The sequence below is a fragment of the Panthera onca genome, chromosome X (genome assembly GCF_046562875.1).
Source record: "Panthera onca isolate mPanOnc1 chromosome X, mPanOnc1 haplotype 2, whole genome shotgun sequence".
NCBI lineage: Eukaryota > Metazoa > Chordata > Mammalia > Carnivora > Felidae > Panthera > Panthera onca.
Genome location: NC_138357.1, coordinates 6,066,714 through 6,084,182, shown reverse-complemented (window position 1 = coordinate 6,084,182; position 17,469 = coordinate 6,066,714). Strand labels below are relative to the sequence as shown.

The 17,469-nt window shown below is 45.1% G+C and overlaps 1 protein-coding gene across 8 annotated transcripts in view; it reads left to right on the top strand.

Moving 5' to 3' along the window:
* AFF2 (ALF transcription elongation factor 2) overlaps nt 1-17,469 on the top strand; it is a 458,181-nt gene that overhangs the window by 347,011 nt on the left and 93,701 nt on the right. For all 8 annotated transcript variants that reach the window (XM_081792749.1, XM_081792747.1, XM_081792745.1 and 5 more), the window contains one exon: nt 8,223-8,319. In XM_081792749.1, coding sequence (XP_081648875.1) covers nt 8,223-8,319 — 97 coding nt within the window. The remainder of the gene's footprint in view (nt 1-8,222; nt 8,320-17,469) is intronic.

Below are 17,469 nucleotides of genomic sequence, written 5' to 3'. Positions count from 1 at the left end.
TGCCCAGGAGCCGAGGCCTGAGTGCAACATCAGAGCCCGGGGAGAATGGAAGGACGTCCGTCAATACAGACAGGCAGCCTAGTGGAGGGTGTGTGTGTGTGTGTGTGTGTGTGTGTGTGTGTGCGTGCTTTGGGCTTTGGTAGAATTTGTGATATAAACTCCATGCCTCGCAGAGTGGCTGAGAAGTCTGTGGATGTCACGGTCACCAGTGTCCCAATTCAGTTGATTCTGACACGTCTCTACAATCCAGTTCCTTCTCTTCTCCATCCTCACTGTCTCTGCCCTGGCCCGGGCTGCCACCCTCTGCCACCTGGGCCACGCCAGTGGTGATCTAACCGGTTTTCCTGATACCTCCTTCTTCTAAGTCAGTTTATATATAGTCTTTCCTCTCAGAGGTCTCTACTTCCGACCTTCCGTGCTCCCTCCACGCCGCCCACCCCCACTTGGAAACTTTGGTTTCCCATCTCCCCGTTTTTAGAAAAAGGTGTGGCCCAGTCTCCCTCCCAACCTACCTCCTTAGGCTCCTCCCTTTTCAGTAACACATATCTACACATAGTATATTTGAGCCAAACCAATTGTCCCACTCTTCTCGAAACTTCAAGTCTTTGGGCACCTCTGTCTGTTCTCCTTAGGCTTCTCTCTCCTCTGGGACTCCCCAGGAAGTTCATTCTGCCTTCAGGGCATTGCTGGAAGGCCACTGCTCTGCGTAGCCTTCACCAGCCTCTCAGTGGAGATGTAGACATTCCTCCCTCCTTACGCGCCTCTAGCATTGAATTATAACATTGTCATCGTTTGCCGATGGAGTCTTTGTCCTTGCGAAAAAGGGCCAGCTTATTGGGGGAAGGGCCCACATCATACTCCTAGTTGCTTCCCTATGAGTGTGTTTCAAGCACAGTCATAGCAAGTAACAACGATAGTAACTGTATTGATTGACTGCTTACCAACCATTTTACGTACATGATCTCATTTCATCCTCATACTAACCCTCTGAAATAGGGACTATTACTGGCCCCATCTTAACAGATTAGAACACTGAAGCTATAACAACTCACCCAAGCCCACACTTGGTAAGTTTTAGAGCTGGAGTTCAAATTAGCAGAGCCCAACTCCGCAACCTGTTTCCCCCACAAATATTTTCTCAAGGCTTTAACTTAAAAGTCTGATTCCATGACCATCCTGCTGGGAACCTTGGAAAAGCCCAGTCTGAGGGCGAATGGGGGGCCAAACAGTTTGAAGATCTAGGCTATACGCTAGACTATATGCCCAATGAATGGTCTTGGGTGAACACCTATTAATCCACTTGGATAGCTCTCTCTTGCCCAGGATGACTCAAATGGTATCATTTTTCAGGGGCGTGGGTGTAAAAATAATGTCAAATGTCAAGATCCCTGCTTGGGATATTTTTTAAGACAAAAGATTCTCTTTTCTCCTTTGGAATTATCTCAGCATTTGTTTTCAGGTCCAGGTGGGTCCACCGGGTTCTGGTCTTCTCTGGGGAAATCCAGCCTTCGATGTTTTTACACCCACACCCCTGAAAAATGATACCATAGTGTTATGGTGTGTGCAACATTATTGAAAGCCATCAGATTTCTATTAGGCAGTTTGTCATTTGCATGATAACATTGGTTTCCCGCATCGGGAGAAATTATATAACCCAGAGAAATATACCAAGAAAATGAAAATCAAATTCAAAATAATGACCATGGAGCAGAAAATCGGTATTGCGCTGAATTTATGTGATCAATTCTAAGGAAGTCCAAGGTTGGAGAGGTGGCAGTTTGATCCAAGTCAATAGTCATATATATCAAGGCGCACACTATTAGCTTTGGCTGATGTATGCAATATACATATAAATCCATACATACCACCTGTGCATCTAGAGAAAGGAGATCTGTTCTTTTCTTTTTTCCTGCCATTGCCTTTTATGTACTCAGCGCTCTGCCCACACAGACTGTTTGGCATTTCCTGATCTTCGAGTTACATATTATTTTATTCCCATTGCACAGAGAAGTAAACCGAGGTTCAGAGAGGTTAAGTAACTTAAATTTATCTAATTAAATTCTATGCAATCTCCTTGGAGCCAAAATTACCCCCCAAAATAAGACTTGAGCAGATGAGCTGTTTTCGCACTGGGCAGGGGAAAGGTTTCTTGAATTTAAGAGAGTTTGAAAACCATTGGCTTAAAGCAGAGGGTCAGCAAACTTTTGTATGTAAATGCTCAGATAGTAAATATTCTGGGTTTGGGGGGGCCATATGTTCTCCATCACAACTACCAAACCCAGCCACGATAGCACAAGAGCATAGCCAATATGAAGATGAACGGGCATGGCTGGGTTCCAGTATGACTTTATTTATGGATAATGAAATTTGAATGCCATGTAATTTTCATATGTCATGAAATATCATTCTTCTTTTGATTTTATTTTTCTCAACTATTTAAACACGTGAACACCATTCTTAACTCATGGGGCAGTTTAGGAACGGAGGGAGGGCTGATTTGGACGGAGGGCCTCAGTTTGCCAACCCCTGCCAACTGTATCCTTCCTGAAGGAGCACTTTACCGGGTGCTCATTCTATGAACCCCCTTCTCTGATCTGCGTGGCAGGGTGCATGATCGAGTTTAGACCCAGGCCGTGGGCTCAGGGCTAATGGGCCCCACCCAATAGGTCTGCATTGGCCCTCAGACTGGGCTTTTCCAGGATTCACAGCAGGGTGGTCATGGAATCAGATTTTTAAGTTAAAGCCTTGAGAAAATTAAATGCAGCTTCTCCCAAGAAAGAAGTCTGAACACCCTTACCTCAGGGAAACAGAATGAGCACTTTGAAAAATATCACTGCCTCTTCCTCATTGCCTGCCTTGCTTACCAGCAAATGATTCAGTGCTGCAGAGGGTCCAGAGCACTAGGTAGGAAAATATATAATTCCCTGAGTAATTCTAAACCAGTCATGTTTCATTCCTCCCAGCCTACTTTATGAAGAGAAAGTGCCCTTTAAGGAGTCAATAGGGCTAAGTTACTATTCTAGAAAAGGGCCCACAGTACGATGGCTCCTAATTTTTGTTTAGAGCTTAAAACCTGAGCGAAGCAGTGTCCACACTCCCCACCTTCATCCCCACATCTGCCACCGCACAGTGTGGACAGCAGCACTGGCTCTATCTCCAACACCATTCCAAGTGCAGGCTCCCAGTGTGGACTACAGAGGGGGACACTCAGGCTACCAGATGAAAGCTACCAGAGAGCAGAGGGCAATTCCTAAGGGGCAGAACGTTCTAACAACTAAAGCTCCTGAATACTAGAAGGGCATTGCCTGCTGCCCAGCAGACAATGGCTTATGGCCATGTGGTAGGGATGTTGTAGATATCTCCATTGGATGGCAAGGTGAAATAGATAACCCTCACAGGCACTTCCAACTGTAAGAGCCAGGGTCTATCTGACCGTTAGTCACCAGCATGGCAGCTATTTCCACGGATGCTTGGAAGCTGGACTCCAGCCAGTATCAAGTGGTATGCCTGACAAGCTGTCTGCTCAGAGAGGTACCATTTTGTAATTCAGAAAAAGGCACAACGTAGGCTTGCAGCCTACACGTTCAGGATTGTGAAGGTTGCTTCTGAGCAAGGATTCTGGATCAACTAAACAGCCTCTGAAGCCCCAGTCTTTTTTTTTTTTAAGTTTATTTATTTATTTATTTATTTATTATGAGAGAGAAAGTGAGAGAGAGAGACAGAGAAAGAGAGACAGAGAGAGAGGCAGAGAGAGAGAGAGAGGGAAAGAAAGAATTCCATGCAGGCTCCATGCTGCATCACCAGCATGGAGCCCGATGCGGGGCTTGATCCCACCAACCATGAGATCATGACCTGAGCCAAAATCCAGAATCCGATGCTTAACCGACTGAGTCACCCAGGTGTCCCCAAAGCCCAGCCTTTTATACAAAGGTTAGAGCCAAATGCATATTGGAAGTTCCTTGTGAGAGTGGCATGCCCAACGACGAGGCGCTGAAGGTGAGTACAGATATAAGGAGCAGGATATCAAGGCCACTCTTACTTCGTTTTTAACTTCCCGTTGGAACTGTGTGTTTCCTCAGGGCTTTCAAATCTCCAGGGGATCTTAAGCGCTCTGGGAGGATCCCAGGAAACCCCAGACAGCCATGATGGCTTTCGAACATTCTTGAAGAGTAAACCCAAGCACTGAAGCTTTGCAAACTCCTTCAAGAGCTCTGAACCATGCTATTTGACACCTCTGCTTGTCTTTGGGTCACCACTGGAGCTCTTTGTTTTCTTGTTCCAATCTGTAAAGTACCGTTTCTCAGGTAATAACAATAGCAGCGTATATTGACTCCTAGGCAATTTGTAGGAAGTTTATTTTCTAATCCTTCCCCAACTCTCCAAAGTAGATATTTTTGTTGCTCATTTAAACATGTGAGAAAATGCAAGATTTGAAGAGTTTCATTAATGAGTTCAAGAAACCCCATTAGAAAATTCTGTACTTGAACTCAAGTCTGTCTCTCAAGCTCTTGCTTGTAAGCCAATGCTGCCTCAAGGAAAGGCTTCATTTATATAGAGCCTTCTGTAATCCTGTTCCAAGCCTTCTATTTTTTCCTCTTCAAAATCACCTAAGCATTCCACTATTTATTTTTGAAAGAGAGAGAGAGAGAGAGAGAGAGAGAGAGAAAGAGAGAGAGAATGCGAGCGGGGAAGGGGCAGAGAGAGAGAGAGAGGGAGACCCAGAATCCGAAGCAGGCTCCAGGCTCTGAGCTGTCAGCACACAGCCCAATGTGGGACTCAAACCCATGAACCATGAGATCATGACCTGAGCCCAAGTCAGATGCTTAGCTGACTGAGCCACCCACTCACCCCAGGACTATTTTATTTCTTGATAATACAGAATTGATATGTCATGGTAAAAATAAAAACCAGAGAGTTTTCACACAAAGAAAGGCGCTGCAAACTACTGGATCCTGAACAAACATCTGGAGTCACTGAGGAGGCCTCCTTTGTTCTGTTTTCATCTAATTGAAAGGGGAAGAACAATTATTTTTTAAGATTACCTACACGGGAGATTTTTTCACACTGTAGGATACCCAGTGTGTGATGAATTTGTCTATGCAGTTGTGACCTCCTGAAAAGAACTTAGCATTTTTCTTCTGAGACTACCTTAACTGCACTGGGTGTGAACGGTGCTGCTATAATAATTAAATCCAAAATCTTTCATAATCCTCCTCGTTCCCTAGAGTAGTGTTCGGTATTAGTTATGGATGGAAATGCAAACAAGTACATGTATATTCAAGAATAAAGCTTAATAGGTCAGTGAAGGAGCCTTCCTAGTTGCTTCCTTGACTTGTGTTTACCAGGACTTGAATATATGCATCCAATTGTCCTTTATTAACAACCAAATCCACACCGAGCTTGTTGCATGGGGGGCGGGGTGTTTAATGTCAACCGCTATGGAGTTTGGTTGCCTGTTTCCGGAATTGTACATCGGAAGGCCATTCATTTCCATGTTAGAATCACATAGAGTTGGTTGGAGAATAAGATAACTGCTGAGTTCAAGACTGAAATCTGACTCTGGATGTGCTAGTTCTCCCTGAAGAAGACCCATAAACCCGTTTCTGGATTAAGCTTTGAGACTCTGTGAGATGTTTACCTTCAGGTTGTTCAGCAAATGAAGATGAGAACAAGGTCTCAGAAAGGCTCTGCTTGTGATTACTTGTTAATGGTGTTAATGGTGTACATTATTTCTAACTATGATGCAATATTTCCAAAGTAATGATACCCTGCATTAATTTTCTGCCTTCCTAAAGCATTTCACATGCTTTTGCTCATATGATGCTCACCCCCACCTCCACCCTGTGAAAGAGTTTAATTATTATCCCATTTAACAGATGCGGGACACAGATGAGGTACAGAGACAGAAAATGCCTTTCCCAAGATATCAGAGTTTATGATTAGCCAGCACTTGAATCCAAATTATCTTGACTCCATGTCAGTATGTTTTGTGGGGTTTTTTGTTGTTGTTGTTGTTGTTGCTGTTGATTTATTTAATATACCATCCTTTGTAAATTACACCCTCTAGGAAAACATTAGATATTCTCAAGTTCTGGCTGGAGATGGTCTGAGTTCCATGTTTGCCTCCATGATTTCCTAGCTTGCATAATCACAAACAAGTTCTGTACCTCTCGAAGCCTCACTGTTCCAATGGAAAATGGGGCTAATAATAGCCCCTCCTTCATAGGGTCCAAATTACAAGCTTCTGGTCAAATACTTGGCACTTTCCCTGACACATAAATGGGTCTTCTGAATGGAAGTAATTGTTGATCATTTATTTTGCTCAACACTTCAGTGTAAATTAACATGTAGACATTGCCCACCTATATTAAGACACACACACACACACACACACACACACACACACACACACAGAAAATGAAGCCCTTTATGACCACCATAAGTATTAAAATATTTGACTTCTATAGCTTATGAGAATGATACCGTTTTCGTTTGCCACAATGTGTTATAAAGAATTATTTGTTTGGAGTCCTAAGCCTGCAATTGCAAGAAATGTGAAGATACATTTTGTCTTCTCTAAGATCTTGAAAACATCCATTAGTCTCATGAAGGACAGTCATAAATCTCACAAGTTTAGTTTATCTGAAACCAACTCTAACAGCTATCCTTCCTAGCAATCATTCTTTATACTGGTCTTTGGTTTTCAGACCTCACTGAACATGTCCTGATCTTATGTGGCTGAGCATGAGAGTAGGGGGGCCGTGTTTTCTTTGAAGAGTTATTGGCTACCCACTCTGACCCGAATCTCTTTCTAACATCTGAACCTAAGTTCTCAAATAATGTATTCCCTCATTTATCACATTAGAAGTTGCCTTTTGCCTTTCAACGTCCCTTCTGGAAAAATCACACAGGTAGAAATTAAGAGATGGGAGTTTTAGGACTGGCTCTCGCACAACTAGCTGTGTGACCTTGAGCAGAGCCCTGGGCTTCTCTGAACCTTTCTTTCCTTCTATGCAAAATGAGGGTGGTGGACTATCATTTCTGGGAAGACAGAAGTGAGTAAGTTGCAGCAGCAGCCCACATGGGAAGAAGGGGATACTCAGCGGAAAGCAGGGCACTGATCCAGCTGGAGCCGGGGGCGGGGCAGAAGGAAAAGGTGTCCTTTCTGAGACGGGGGTTCTTTCTTGAAAGCTTTTGCAGAGGAGGTGGGATCTGGCTGAGCTATAGAGAAAAAATAGGATTCACAGAGTTGAAGAAGGAAATTGTAGCCTGGGAGCTGAGCCTGATTCCTAGTCTGGAAGCAAGAAAATGGTAATCAGTCCCAGGAGGCTGGGACTGCCCCCATTTGAAGGCTGGGAACGAGGTCTATAGTTGCATTCAATACATAAAAATATTAACACCGATTGCTCTTCGAAGGCTATGTAACTGGCATTTTAAGATAATCAGTCACTCTTCCTGCTGTGGCTCAAGTTTGGGGGTAGAGCGGATGGCACTGTAGGAACAAGAGGCTCTGTGTGCTCGATAAACAATTTTGAAAGTGCTAGTTCATCATCAAAGTTCGTATCTTTCAGGTACCTTGCCTTAGGAGAGAAAGATTTCTCATCCACATCATGGGCTTACATCTCTTGGATCAAATTTTACGGGAAGAGATCGGTCATATATCAAAAGGTTAATGACTAGCCATTTCTCGCCCAGCTATTTTGTGGCCACAGAGCTGCCACAGTGCAGAGGGCACTGCAAGGCAGCAGAAGTTCACTGGGCCTTTTGCCTCTGTCATCCAGAGAGCCCCAGCAGGCTGCGACAGCAGCCTCTAGAGCCAGGGGCTGTTACCATGCCCCTGTTCTTTCATGGGAGACTCGGAGCATCTTTTCCTGTAGAGATCCAATGTCACGTTCCACTCCACAGTGATTGATCAGTACATTTATTACACTTTCAGTAGTAAAAATATATAGACTCCAGTCATCTCTGGAGATGCTGAAATAGTCCTTTTTTTACCCTTGATTTAGGGGAAGGTAGAGCGGGAAGATGTGTGCGGAGTGTGACATAAATATAAGAGCTCAAATATCTAATTAGCTGAAAGAATCTTGGTTCCCTCTGCACCTTTGACAGAATTGCAGCTGTCAGATTGTAGCTCCAATATTTTATCCTCATTGCAAGATGTATCTGAGGATGGTTTTGAAAAGACGCTTTGTAACACGAACATCACCCTGCTTTTTTCGTAGGATGCTTGAGGACGACTTGAAGCTGAGCAGTGATGAAGACGACCTTGAGCCGGTGAAGACCTTGGCCACTCAGTGCACCGCCACTGAGCTCTACCAGGTAGGAGGAGCCTCGGGCTTGGGTCGGGACCTAACGGGAGGGAGCAGAAAGAACGGGAATGCCTTTGCCATCTACAAGCCTACCCTCTGCTTTACCTCTGGGCTTTGGAGAGAGGAAAAGAAGCAGAGATCGGCATGGTGTTCTGGAACGGGTTGAATCGGCTCTCAGTGTCATTCGAGCTGTAGTGAGGGGCACACCTCTTCACCCCCTCCCTCCGCTCCCCTGTCGAACGCACAAACTGGTCCTCAGTAAGCCACAGACTGTCTTTCCCTCTCTTGGACTAAGTAAGCATCGTCTCGGGTGAGGTGTAACTTCAGTGACTCCGCTGCGAGGCTCACAGGCCATGCTCGTTCATTAATTAGGGCATCACGCGAGTGCTGCGCCCCCCCCCCCCTTCCCAGATGCACCGCTCGGAGCACCTGCCGAGAACTGGCGCCCGGCATCCCACAGCGCGCACGAACCTTCAGGCTGGAGGCATGTGGCAAAAACTTGCTGCTGCCCCATCTTCGTCCTCGCTGCATCCTAAGTACTTACAGTCCTTAGCACCACATGAGACAGCGGACACTTGTTTGCAGCGTTTCCAGTGAGACTGGCCTTGTCGGTTTGCAAAGGCCAAGTATCGTCCACAAAGCAGGAGAGCGGCAGCGTAGCGTATCGAGCCGGTGATGCTTCTGCGTTTTCTCTGTGACAGGGCTGTGTCCCAGGTGGGCTCCGCCTGGGTGTGTTTATAACCTTAGATAAGGAGCGTGCAAGGGTTGCCTTTTCTCAAAGCTGATCCCTGACCAAGTGCTTTTCTACGGTGAAGTCGGCTAAGTCGGGAAAGTGAAAGCAGACGGTTTCTAGGGATGCTCATGTCAAGGTAATTGTCAAGTACAGAACTCCAGGCTCGCTAAATGTTCTCAGACGGGTCGGCAAAGACAAGCTTGGAAAAACTCCCAAGGTTCGCCTCTTCCGCTCTCATGTGCGGTTGTTGGCCACGCTGAAACTCCTACCGTTTGGTGGAATTTTAGATTTGAAGTCATCTGCCATGTTATGCGGCCAACACTTTACTCTCCATTACTTTCTCCTCCTGATTCGGCTTGCGTTTTTCGTAATGTGTAAAAATTGCATCTCTGCGCTTGGGTACCTCATCAAGGACTGGCGCCGTCGTCTCCTAGGGGCTCGCTGTCCCCGTCCCGGATGCAAGCCGTCCCTCTCCTATGTGAACCAGTGTCTGTTATTGCTGCTTTCTGCATTTAAGATACCAGTGACACGGATTGTGTCGGTAAATCAAACAAAAAATCCTACATCATTGAGTTTGACAGATGCAGCATTACTTTTTAATGGAAATGTTTAACACGGTAATCAACAGTAAGTGGGAATAGATTCTGTGCATTGACTTCCTCTCTATGGGATTACGGACATGCAGTCTGCTTTTTAGCTTCTCACGTTGTCATATTCTGTATTTACCTGAAGGACTGGCGTCAGGTCTGTGGGCCGAAATCATCTGGGTTTTTAGGATGTGTGTTCGGTGAGTGTGTCAGTGCCGAGACCCCTGGATAATCCTGGTTGGTGCGTTGGAGGCTTTCCGTGGCATGCTGCCGTTAGACCAGTCATGCCTCCGCCAACAAAGCTTCTCATTCATTTGAAGGGGAGATTGAACCGGGGGATCTAAGGCAGGGCAAAAATGACAACTTCTTCCCCCTCGCTGGGCCCAGGGAGCAAGAACCAGATGCAAGGTTATAAACATTTATAAATGAGCCCTCGGTATAGAGTTTGAGGGCTCGTTAAAAGGCAGGAAGGCTAAAGACCAAAAGAGAATGTTTGTGCAGGAGCGGACTGGATAGCGCCAAGCAGTGTTTGCCGAGCTCCAACTTCATGAGGCCTCACTTTTTCTTTTTTCAAAGATACGTGTATCAAAATGATTTTCCTGTTTTGTTTCATCGCGGTAAAATTCATGGTACGTAAAAGTCACCGTGTAGCGCATTCACCAGATTGTGCCCCTGTCACCAGTTCCAGGATATTTTCATCACCCCCGAAGGAAATCCCTCATACACGAAGCAGTTTTCCCCCCTTCCCAGTCCGTGACGACCAATAGTCTACTTTCTGTCTCTGCAGATTTGCCTATTTCATAAATGAGTCGGAAGGTATGTGACCTTTTATGACCGGCTTCTTTCACTTGCCGTGATGTTTTCTAGGTCCATCCATGTTGTAGCAGCGATCAGTACTTCATTCCTGTTTATTCTTTCCTTTATCTATTCATCAATTGACGGACATTCTTTCAGTCTTGTAACCGGGACCATCACACTGCCAGCAACATCAGGAGGCGAACTCAGGGCTCCCATTTACAGAGCCACCCTTATCCTGTGCCTGATATTAAGTTAAGTGCTCTGTCTTATTTGAACCTCACCAATAAACCTTAGAGGTAGGTTTGCACCCCCTGTCTGAGCTACAGAATTGCAGCAATATTCTATTTGTGCCAGGATGATGGGGGGGGCATATAAACAAATGCATCAGCGCATTAAGTGATGCGTCCAAGTGTCCCGACCACACCATTGGTTTGAGCTGACATTATACTTATAAACTTTCTCAGAACCCGGTGGCTACCTTCGTGCAAACATAGTCCAAAAAAAGAAAAAAAGTCATTAGCTTTCGGGAGTCTCAGAGCATCTCATCTGTCATCATTGTACCTGGACTCACCTGAGGAGATCCGAGTTGTCCAAGCCTAGTGAGAGTAGATACCGGTCTTTTCCAGAAGCCCCTAAGACCTTACACCGGAGTCTGCAACATAAAGAATCCCATGAGAATGCATTTCCGATGTGTGTATGAAAATGAAACGCAGGAATAAGATGTGTCAGTTTCTAATATGACATTTCGGTCCCAAGTCTCTCATCATCTACCCGCCACTGGTGCCCTCCACAGCAGTAATTAGCCAGGCTGGGCAGTTCCCGTGCACAAACCCCAACAGAACAGTTAGGATGTGTTTAAAGGCTAAGCATTATTCCTGCAAACGGGAACATGGAGTATGAGGCTGGAATGGGTGAGCCGTGGAGACTAAGGGCTGTTTAAAAAAAAACAAAACAAAACCTTTTCAACAAAAGGTTTCACCTCCTAGTGACGCTTTGAAGTCAGGGATACACAATCACTTAATGCACATAGTTTCAGTGAAGGAGCAATAGTGATTGTACCCTGAAATGTTGGTTAAATTTTTGTGTCTTTCCTCTACATTCCCTGCTGCATTTTGCTTTCTTGGTTGGGACCGTTTGGGAAGCAGATACGCCATGGATGGACACAGTTTGAATCTGGCTCTGCCTCTTACTGGATGACCTTGGGCTCAAGACCTAAGCGTGTCTGAAATGGGGGTCACAATAGCACCTATTTTATTAGGTCACAGAGCATTTAGCAACTAAGTGAATGGATAGAGTCATTGTCACTACCACTGCTAACAGTCTAAACCGTCTCATGTTCTTGGAATGCTAGCGCGTGACTTTCCGTTTGGTTGTAAGGAATAGGATGTTAAAGAGAGCCACTGAATTAACTGCCTGGAAAACAGCCAGCGTGTGGCAAACCTGAGCGAAAGGGTTCTGTGTTGTCCTGACATGTATTAGCTGGGTGTGCCTGGCCATGAGAATTATAAGTATAGTTGTGAAGAATGTTCTGAAAACCACAAGCGCTATACAAATCAGCGGTCTTTCTTCCTTGTGGCCTTTTTATTTTTATTTTTATTTATTTTTATTTTTATTTTTAGTTATTTATTTTTTCAATATATGAAATTTATTGTCACATTGGTTTCCATACAACACCCAGTGCTCATCCCAAAAGGTGCCCTCCTCAATACCCATCACCCACCCTGCCCTCCCTCCCACCCCCCATCAACCCTCAGTTTGTTCTCAGTTTTTAACAGTCTCTTATGCTTTGGCTCTCTCCCACTCTAACCTCTTTTTTTTTTTTTTTCCTTCCCCTCCCCCATGGGTTTCTGTTAAGTTTCTCAGGATCCACATAAGAGTGAAACCATATATATACCTTGTGGCCTTTTTAAACATTCATTGGAAGTCCCTTCTTTTCGATCCATTGGTACATAGACATTGCCCTTCATTTTGGCCTTGGTGTCCATAGGGATCTGCTAGGAACCGGATTGAATGTCTTCACTGCCCTAAATGCTCCATAGGCATCCATTGGCTACGAACACCCTTTCCTCCCCTTTGACCCCTGACGAGTTTTAAACCAGACGTCACAGGGAGAAAGGCCAGGTTGCCAATGACGCTACACCAAGTCCTCCAGGAAAATTACGCGTCTCTAAACATGAGTTTTTCTTTAAAGGCCTGATGTGGGTGGACAGCTGAGTCATACCTTTTGATTATGCTTCTTATTTCCCCTCAACTCACCCTGGAGAAAGACAGAGGGTATGCTGTGATGCTGTACTCACACTGGCTTTCAAATCTTAGGAGCTTCCCCGGAATGGGAACTAAATCATCACTTAAAATGGACATTGGACATTGGAATGTTTCAGAACCGTGTTTGAATTGCATACAGCGTTTTATAGTTAGTGACTACATAAACGTCCCTGGTGCAGTATGTTGGGTTTTTAAAAGCTGGATATCACTAACACGGTGGGGAACTACATGATTCCCATCACCCAGCTGACTAGGTCCCAGTTTTAGGTCTCAGCCTCCTCTCTTGGCCTCATAGATACAAAACCCCGCCCTGACCTTCCCCATACAACACTCACTGAAATGCCATTTTCCAGGCAGGCATCTGGGGTGGGCAGCGACGCCAGGGTGTGCCCGCTGGGGTTTGGCAGGCATGGTGCAGTCGGCCAGGCCTCTCGAGAGCGCGCGCGTGCGCGTTTCCTCCACGTGTCCTCGCCTTCAGTTTTCCTTTTGGTCAAATTTTCCTTCGTATGGTTCTTGGGACTTCAAGAACCCCTGAAAATGAGGAGTTAAACCTGGAATCAATTTTCATTTACAGCTGAGAAGCAGTTATTCATGCTGGCCTCGCAGCTCAATAAAAGATCCAAAGATATAGACCTTGTGCATCTCTTTCAATAGAAGCAGCCTAATCAGTCTCAAATGTTTTTTTTAACAAAGAAATTGTATCGACAGGTTTATTAAAATTGCTGTCTTTAAAGTTTTAAGCTACCCACAATTTGACCTAGTCCAAAGACTTCCACACGTTCTGGAAACATCTGCTTAACGTTTTAGTGCGTGATAATCACGACGTCTGATTGACCCAGCCCTCGAGCGCAAATCGCACACTCTCCTGGCAGGACAGTCTGTGGGGCCCGGGCTCTGAACCCAGGCTGGCTCGGAGCATGGCTCTCTCGCGCCCCAGCCCTCCCAGACTGGCATTAGAAGCAGCACACTTTAGACACCGTAAAGGCTACAAAGAGATGGGTATTGTTAGAAACCGCCTTCAGGGCATTTGAATATTAATACCATCTTGTTATTAATGTGAATTAGACCGAAATGTTAGAGGACTTCATTTAGCTCCGTGAGAAGTTTAGCCAATGAGTCCTACGATGGGAAACGATCGGTTAGTGACCAGGCTCAACTCTTTACCTGAGATACAGCCCGACGTGGTGTTGGTGCTTTAAAAACCGAGCTAAACAATTCAGGTTTGCTTTGACCACAGAGGCTTTCCAATGAGTTGTGTCTGGATATGTTATTGCAAGTAGCTCCCATGTACCCAACTTTATTTAACCCGATCTTCTTTCTTTTTCTGCCTAAGGATCACCCTAGTACCCCTAGAGATGGGCGGTTCATTCAAAGCGTCACTAGACGCCAGTATAGGGGGTGCACCTCAAGTATGTTAACATTTACGAAAACGTAGTGTCTTCGCAGCTCTTTCTCTCCACTCCATAATTTTATTTTTTTGACTGAAGGTCGCTGATTGCCTCACACAGGTAGCTTGCTTTTTATCCAGGCTCTTGATTTTGGTTTCACATTGGCTTGTTTGTTTCTGTTACTGTTGGGCCACCTCCCTGGCTAGGTCGTCTGTTACTGGACCGTTGCAAATGAGCTGAATTCCACGGTAGCAGAAGATATGAATATTCTGGCAGCTTTGGGATGTGTTCCTTATACCTGGGATGCATATTAAACTTCCAGGACATAGCAGCCCAGTTCAATGAAAGCCCACTTTTATGTTCCAAGCGTGCTAACGAAAAACGATGTAGTAACTTTCGCGCCTGCTATCAGCTGGCTCTTTGGAAGCCGATGCGCCGTCGTGAATGCATTCGTTGTGACAGCAGATACCCTTCCCTGCTGTAATCGGTCCTCTGTTTTAGCCACAGTTCTCCCTCATCATGCTGAACAAGTTGTTACCTCCCCAGGGTTTCTCTGCATTTCCATTTACTTTGTTATCAGCGGAAAGGCTGGGGAAGGCCCTCTTCAGTAATGACATCAATATGGCACACACAGCAAGACAGGTCAGCCTGTCAGAGCTAAAGAAACAGCAGATAGATTAGGATGAAACCAGGTGCAAAATAACTTTGATAGAGTCTTTTAATGTAAACAGTTTATCTGTCATTGCCTTTCATTGAAATCCCCCACAAATGATAGAGTTTGGGCAGTTGAGGCTGTAGCATGTAGCTGAATAAAATGTGTACCTTGTCATACTCCAACTATCCAGCAATTAGAGAATGAGAGGACATTTTAATTTATTCATTAAAGACAGGAAAGTAAATAGGATAACATATAAGGTTAATAGAATAACATTGGCCCTCATACTCCCAAGACTGTGTTTCCCATTTGGCCGTATTAGCATCGAGACCAGATTAATAAGAAACTGCTTAGGGCTTGTATGATGTGATTTTTTAATATGCTCCAGGCAAGTCTGTGACTGTTTAGAAAACCTGCGTCCTGATTTTTTTTTCATTGTAATTAGCTCTTCTACTTTTAGTAGCAAATATTTTGACTCGTAATCTCCGTAGATTACCTTTTTATTGTAATCTCAATAAAATGCTTCGAGCACGCAGAGAGGCAGAGAAGTGCAGCTGACGACCAGATACTGGCTAGTGTCCACTGCAGAGCCACTGGGAGTTTAAATCGGACATTGGTGAGGGGGTGCTGTGCACCCTAAGAGCCAAACGGAAACAACAATGGGTTTGATCTGTAATTTCAGAAACGGTGACTCTTATGTAGGACAGGGATGAGCAGGGCCTTTTGTTACATGGCACATATGTGTAAAGTACATGGCAGGGCCGGTGGGGGTTGGGTAGCAGCCACCTCTGGGAAGCTGGGGATCCAGTTGACTTGAATTGAACTTGCCCTTGTCACTCCCCCTGGGATGGTCCCGTCTCCACTCTCACCCCACCCTTTGTTTGGTCCAAGCATGTTCTTTTCTTAGGCCCCTACATCACCCCAAGTTGGGTCCCAAATCCCTGGTTGGAGCCTGTCTTGGAGTCAGTAGCCAACAAACCCCAGGCAACGTACCATGGGTACTGGAAGTTTGCTGGAAGTTTCCAAGTCTTGAATTTAATCAGGGTTCTAGCATATACTAGAGCAAAATGAGCATCTTCAGTAAAAGCTGGGTAATAAAACCCTGCCAGACTGAAAATGTGAGGTTTTGAAATTTATATGCCGGCTTTGAAAAATATACTGGGGGCTTTGGTTTAGGTCCCAAGAATGCTTTACTCTGTTCCCCAAATATCTGCCATCTGCTGGAAAAGCTACCAGGCAGGCTGCAAGGACCCGGGGTGTCGTCCTGAATGGGAAACAGAATCTGACTTATTCTTAAGCAGCTCTATATTTTTCTATTTATTTAGTAAGAGGAAAGAGCATAAGCATTGCAAATACACAGAAGAGGTATCCAAATTTGAGATTAGCTACCAGTCTGACTGGCCACTCAAAATTCAAGTAGGTGGGCAGATAAAAGCAGCAGACGCTTCCAGAATGTATGGGATGCCGTAACCCATACTTCACAGACGATCTCATAGGACTCTTTGGAACATTAGACATAAACATTTGGAAACTTGATAATAAATCTTGTTTATTGTTAATGGAGGTAGACTCTGCTTCCATATTTAGCCATGGCTCATGCATGTATGACTGCATACTTGCATACTGTATAGACTGCAGTACTTATGTATTAGAATATAAAATGCCAGACTTGAAAATAACCGTGGAGAGGGGTGCCTGGGTGGTTTAGTTGGTTGAGTGTCTGACTTTGGCTCACATCATGATCTCACAGTTTGTGGGTTCAAGCCCCGCATTGGGCTCTGTGCTTACAGCCTAGAGCCTGCTTTGGATTCTATGTCTCCCTTCCTCTCTGTACCTCCCCCGCTCATGCTCTGTCTCTCTCTCTCTCTCCCTCTGTCTCTCTCTGTCTCTCTCTCTCAAAAATAAATAAACATTAAAAAAATTAAAGAAAACTATTGTGAAGAGCCTTTATTCCAGCTGCCCCATTTTTGCCAATAAGGACATTGGGGCACAGAGAAGTCGGCATTTGCTGTTGTGAGATAATAGAAAATATATACAGGGATGCATTAGTCTCTGGCCCTGTTTCCTGGCATGGGGCTCCTAAAACCCTTGTAATTTCCTAAGTGATAAGAGCACTAGGAGCATCTTTTGTTCTGACACTTGGTCTTTGAGCCCTGTGGCTGATACAGGCCACCAAATCCCTTGGAATTTCCTGGGTGATAGGAGTGTTCTAATGAGGTGACTCTGCATGGGCTCCTGAATGGTAGCTTCTCACCAGAAAGACCAAGTCATGATTAGAAGCTTGGAACTTTCAGCCCTGTTCCTCTACTTGATCCTGCTACACATGTGCACGTGCACGCATGCACACACGCACACACACACACACACACACACACACACACACACACGCTTCTCTAGAGAAGGGAGAGATCGCAGAAGCTGAATTAACAATTAATCATACCTATGTGAAGAGGCCTCCATAAAATCCCAATAGTATGGGGTTTGGAGAGTTTCCAGGTGGGTTAACACACCACATCCCAGGAGCATGATTGATGAACCCCAAGTCCACAGGGACATAAGCTCTTACACTTGGGACCGCCCAGACCTCACCCTGTGTATCTCCTCATCTGACTGTCCATCTGTCTCTTTTATCATGTCCTTTAACAAACCGGTAGACATAAGTAAACTGCCTGAGTTTTGTGAGTCGCTCTGGCCAATTTGTCGAACCTGAGGAGGGGGAACCTCTTGTTTTTTA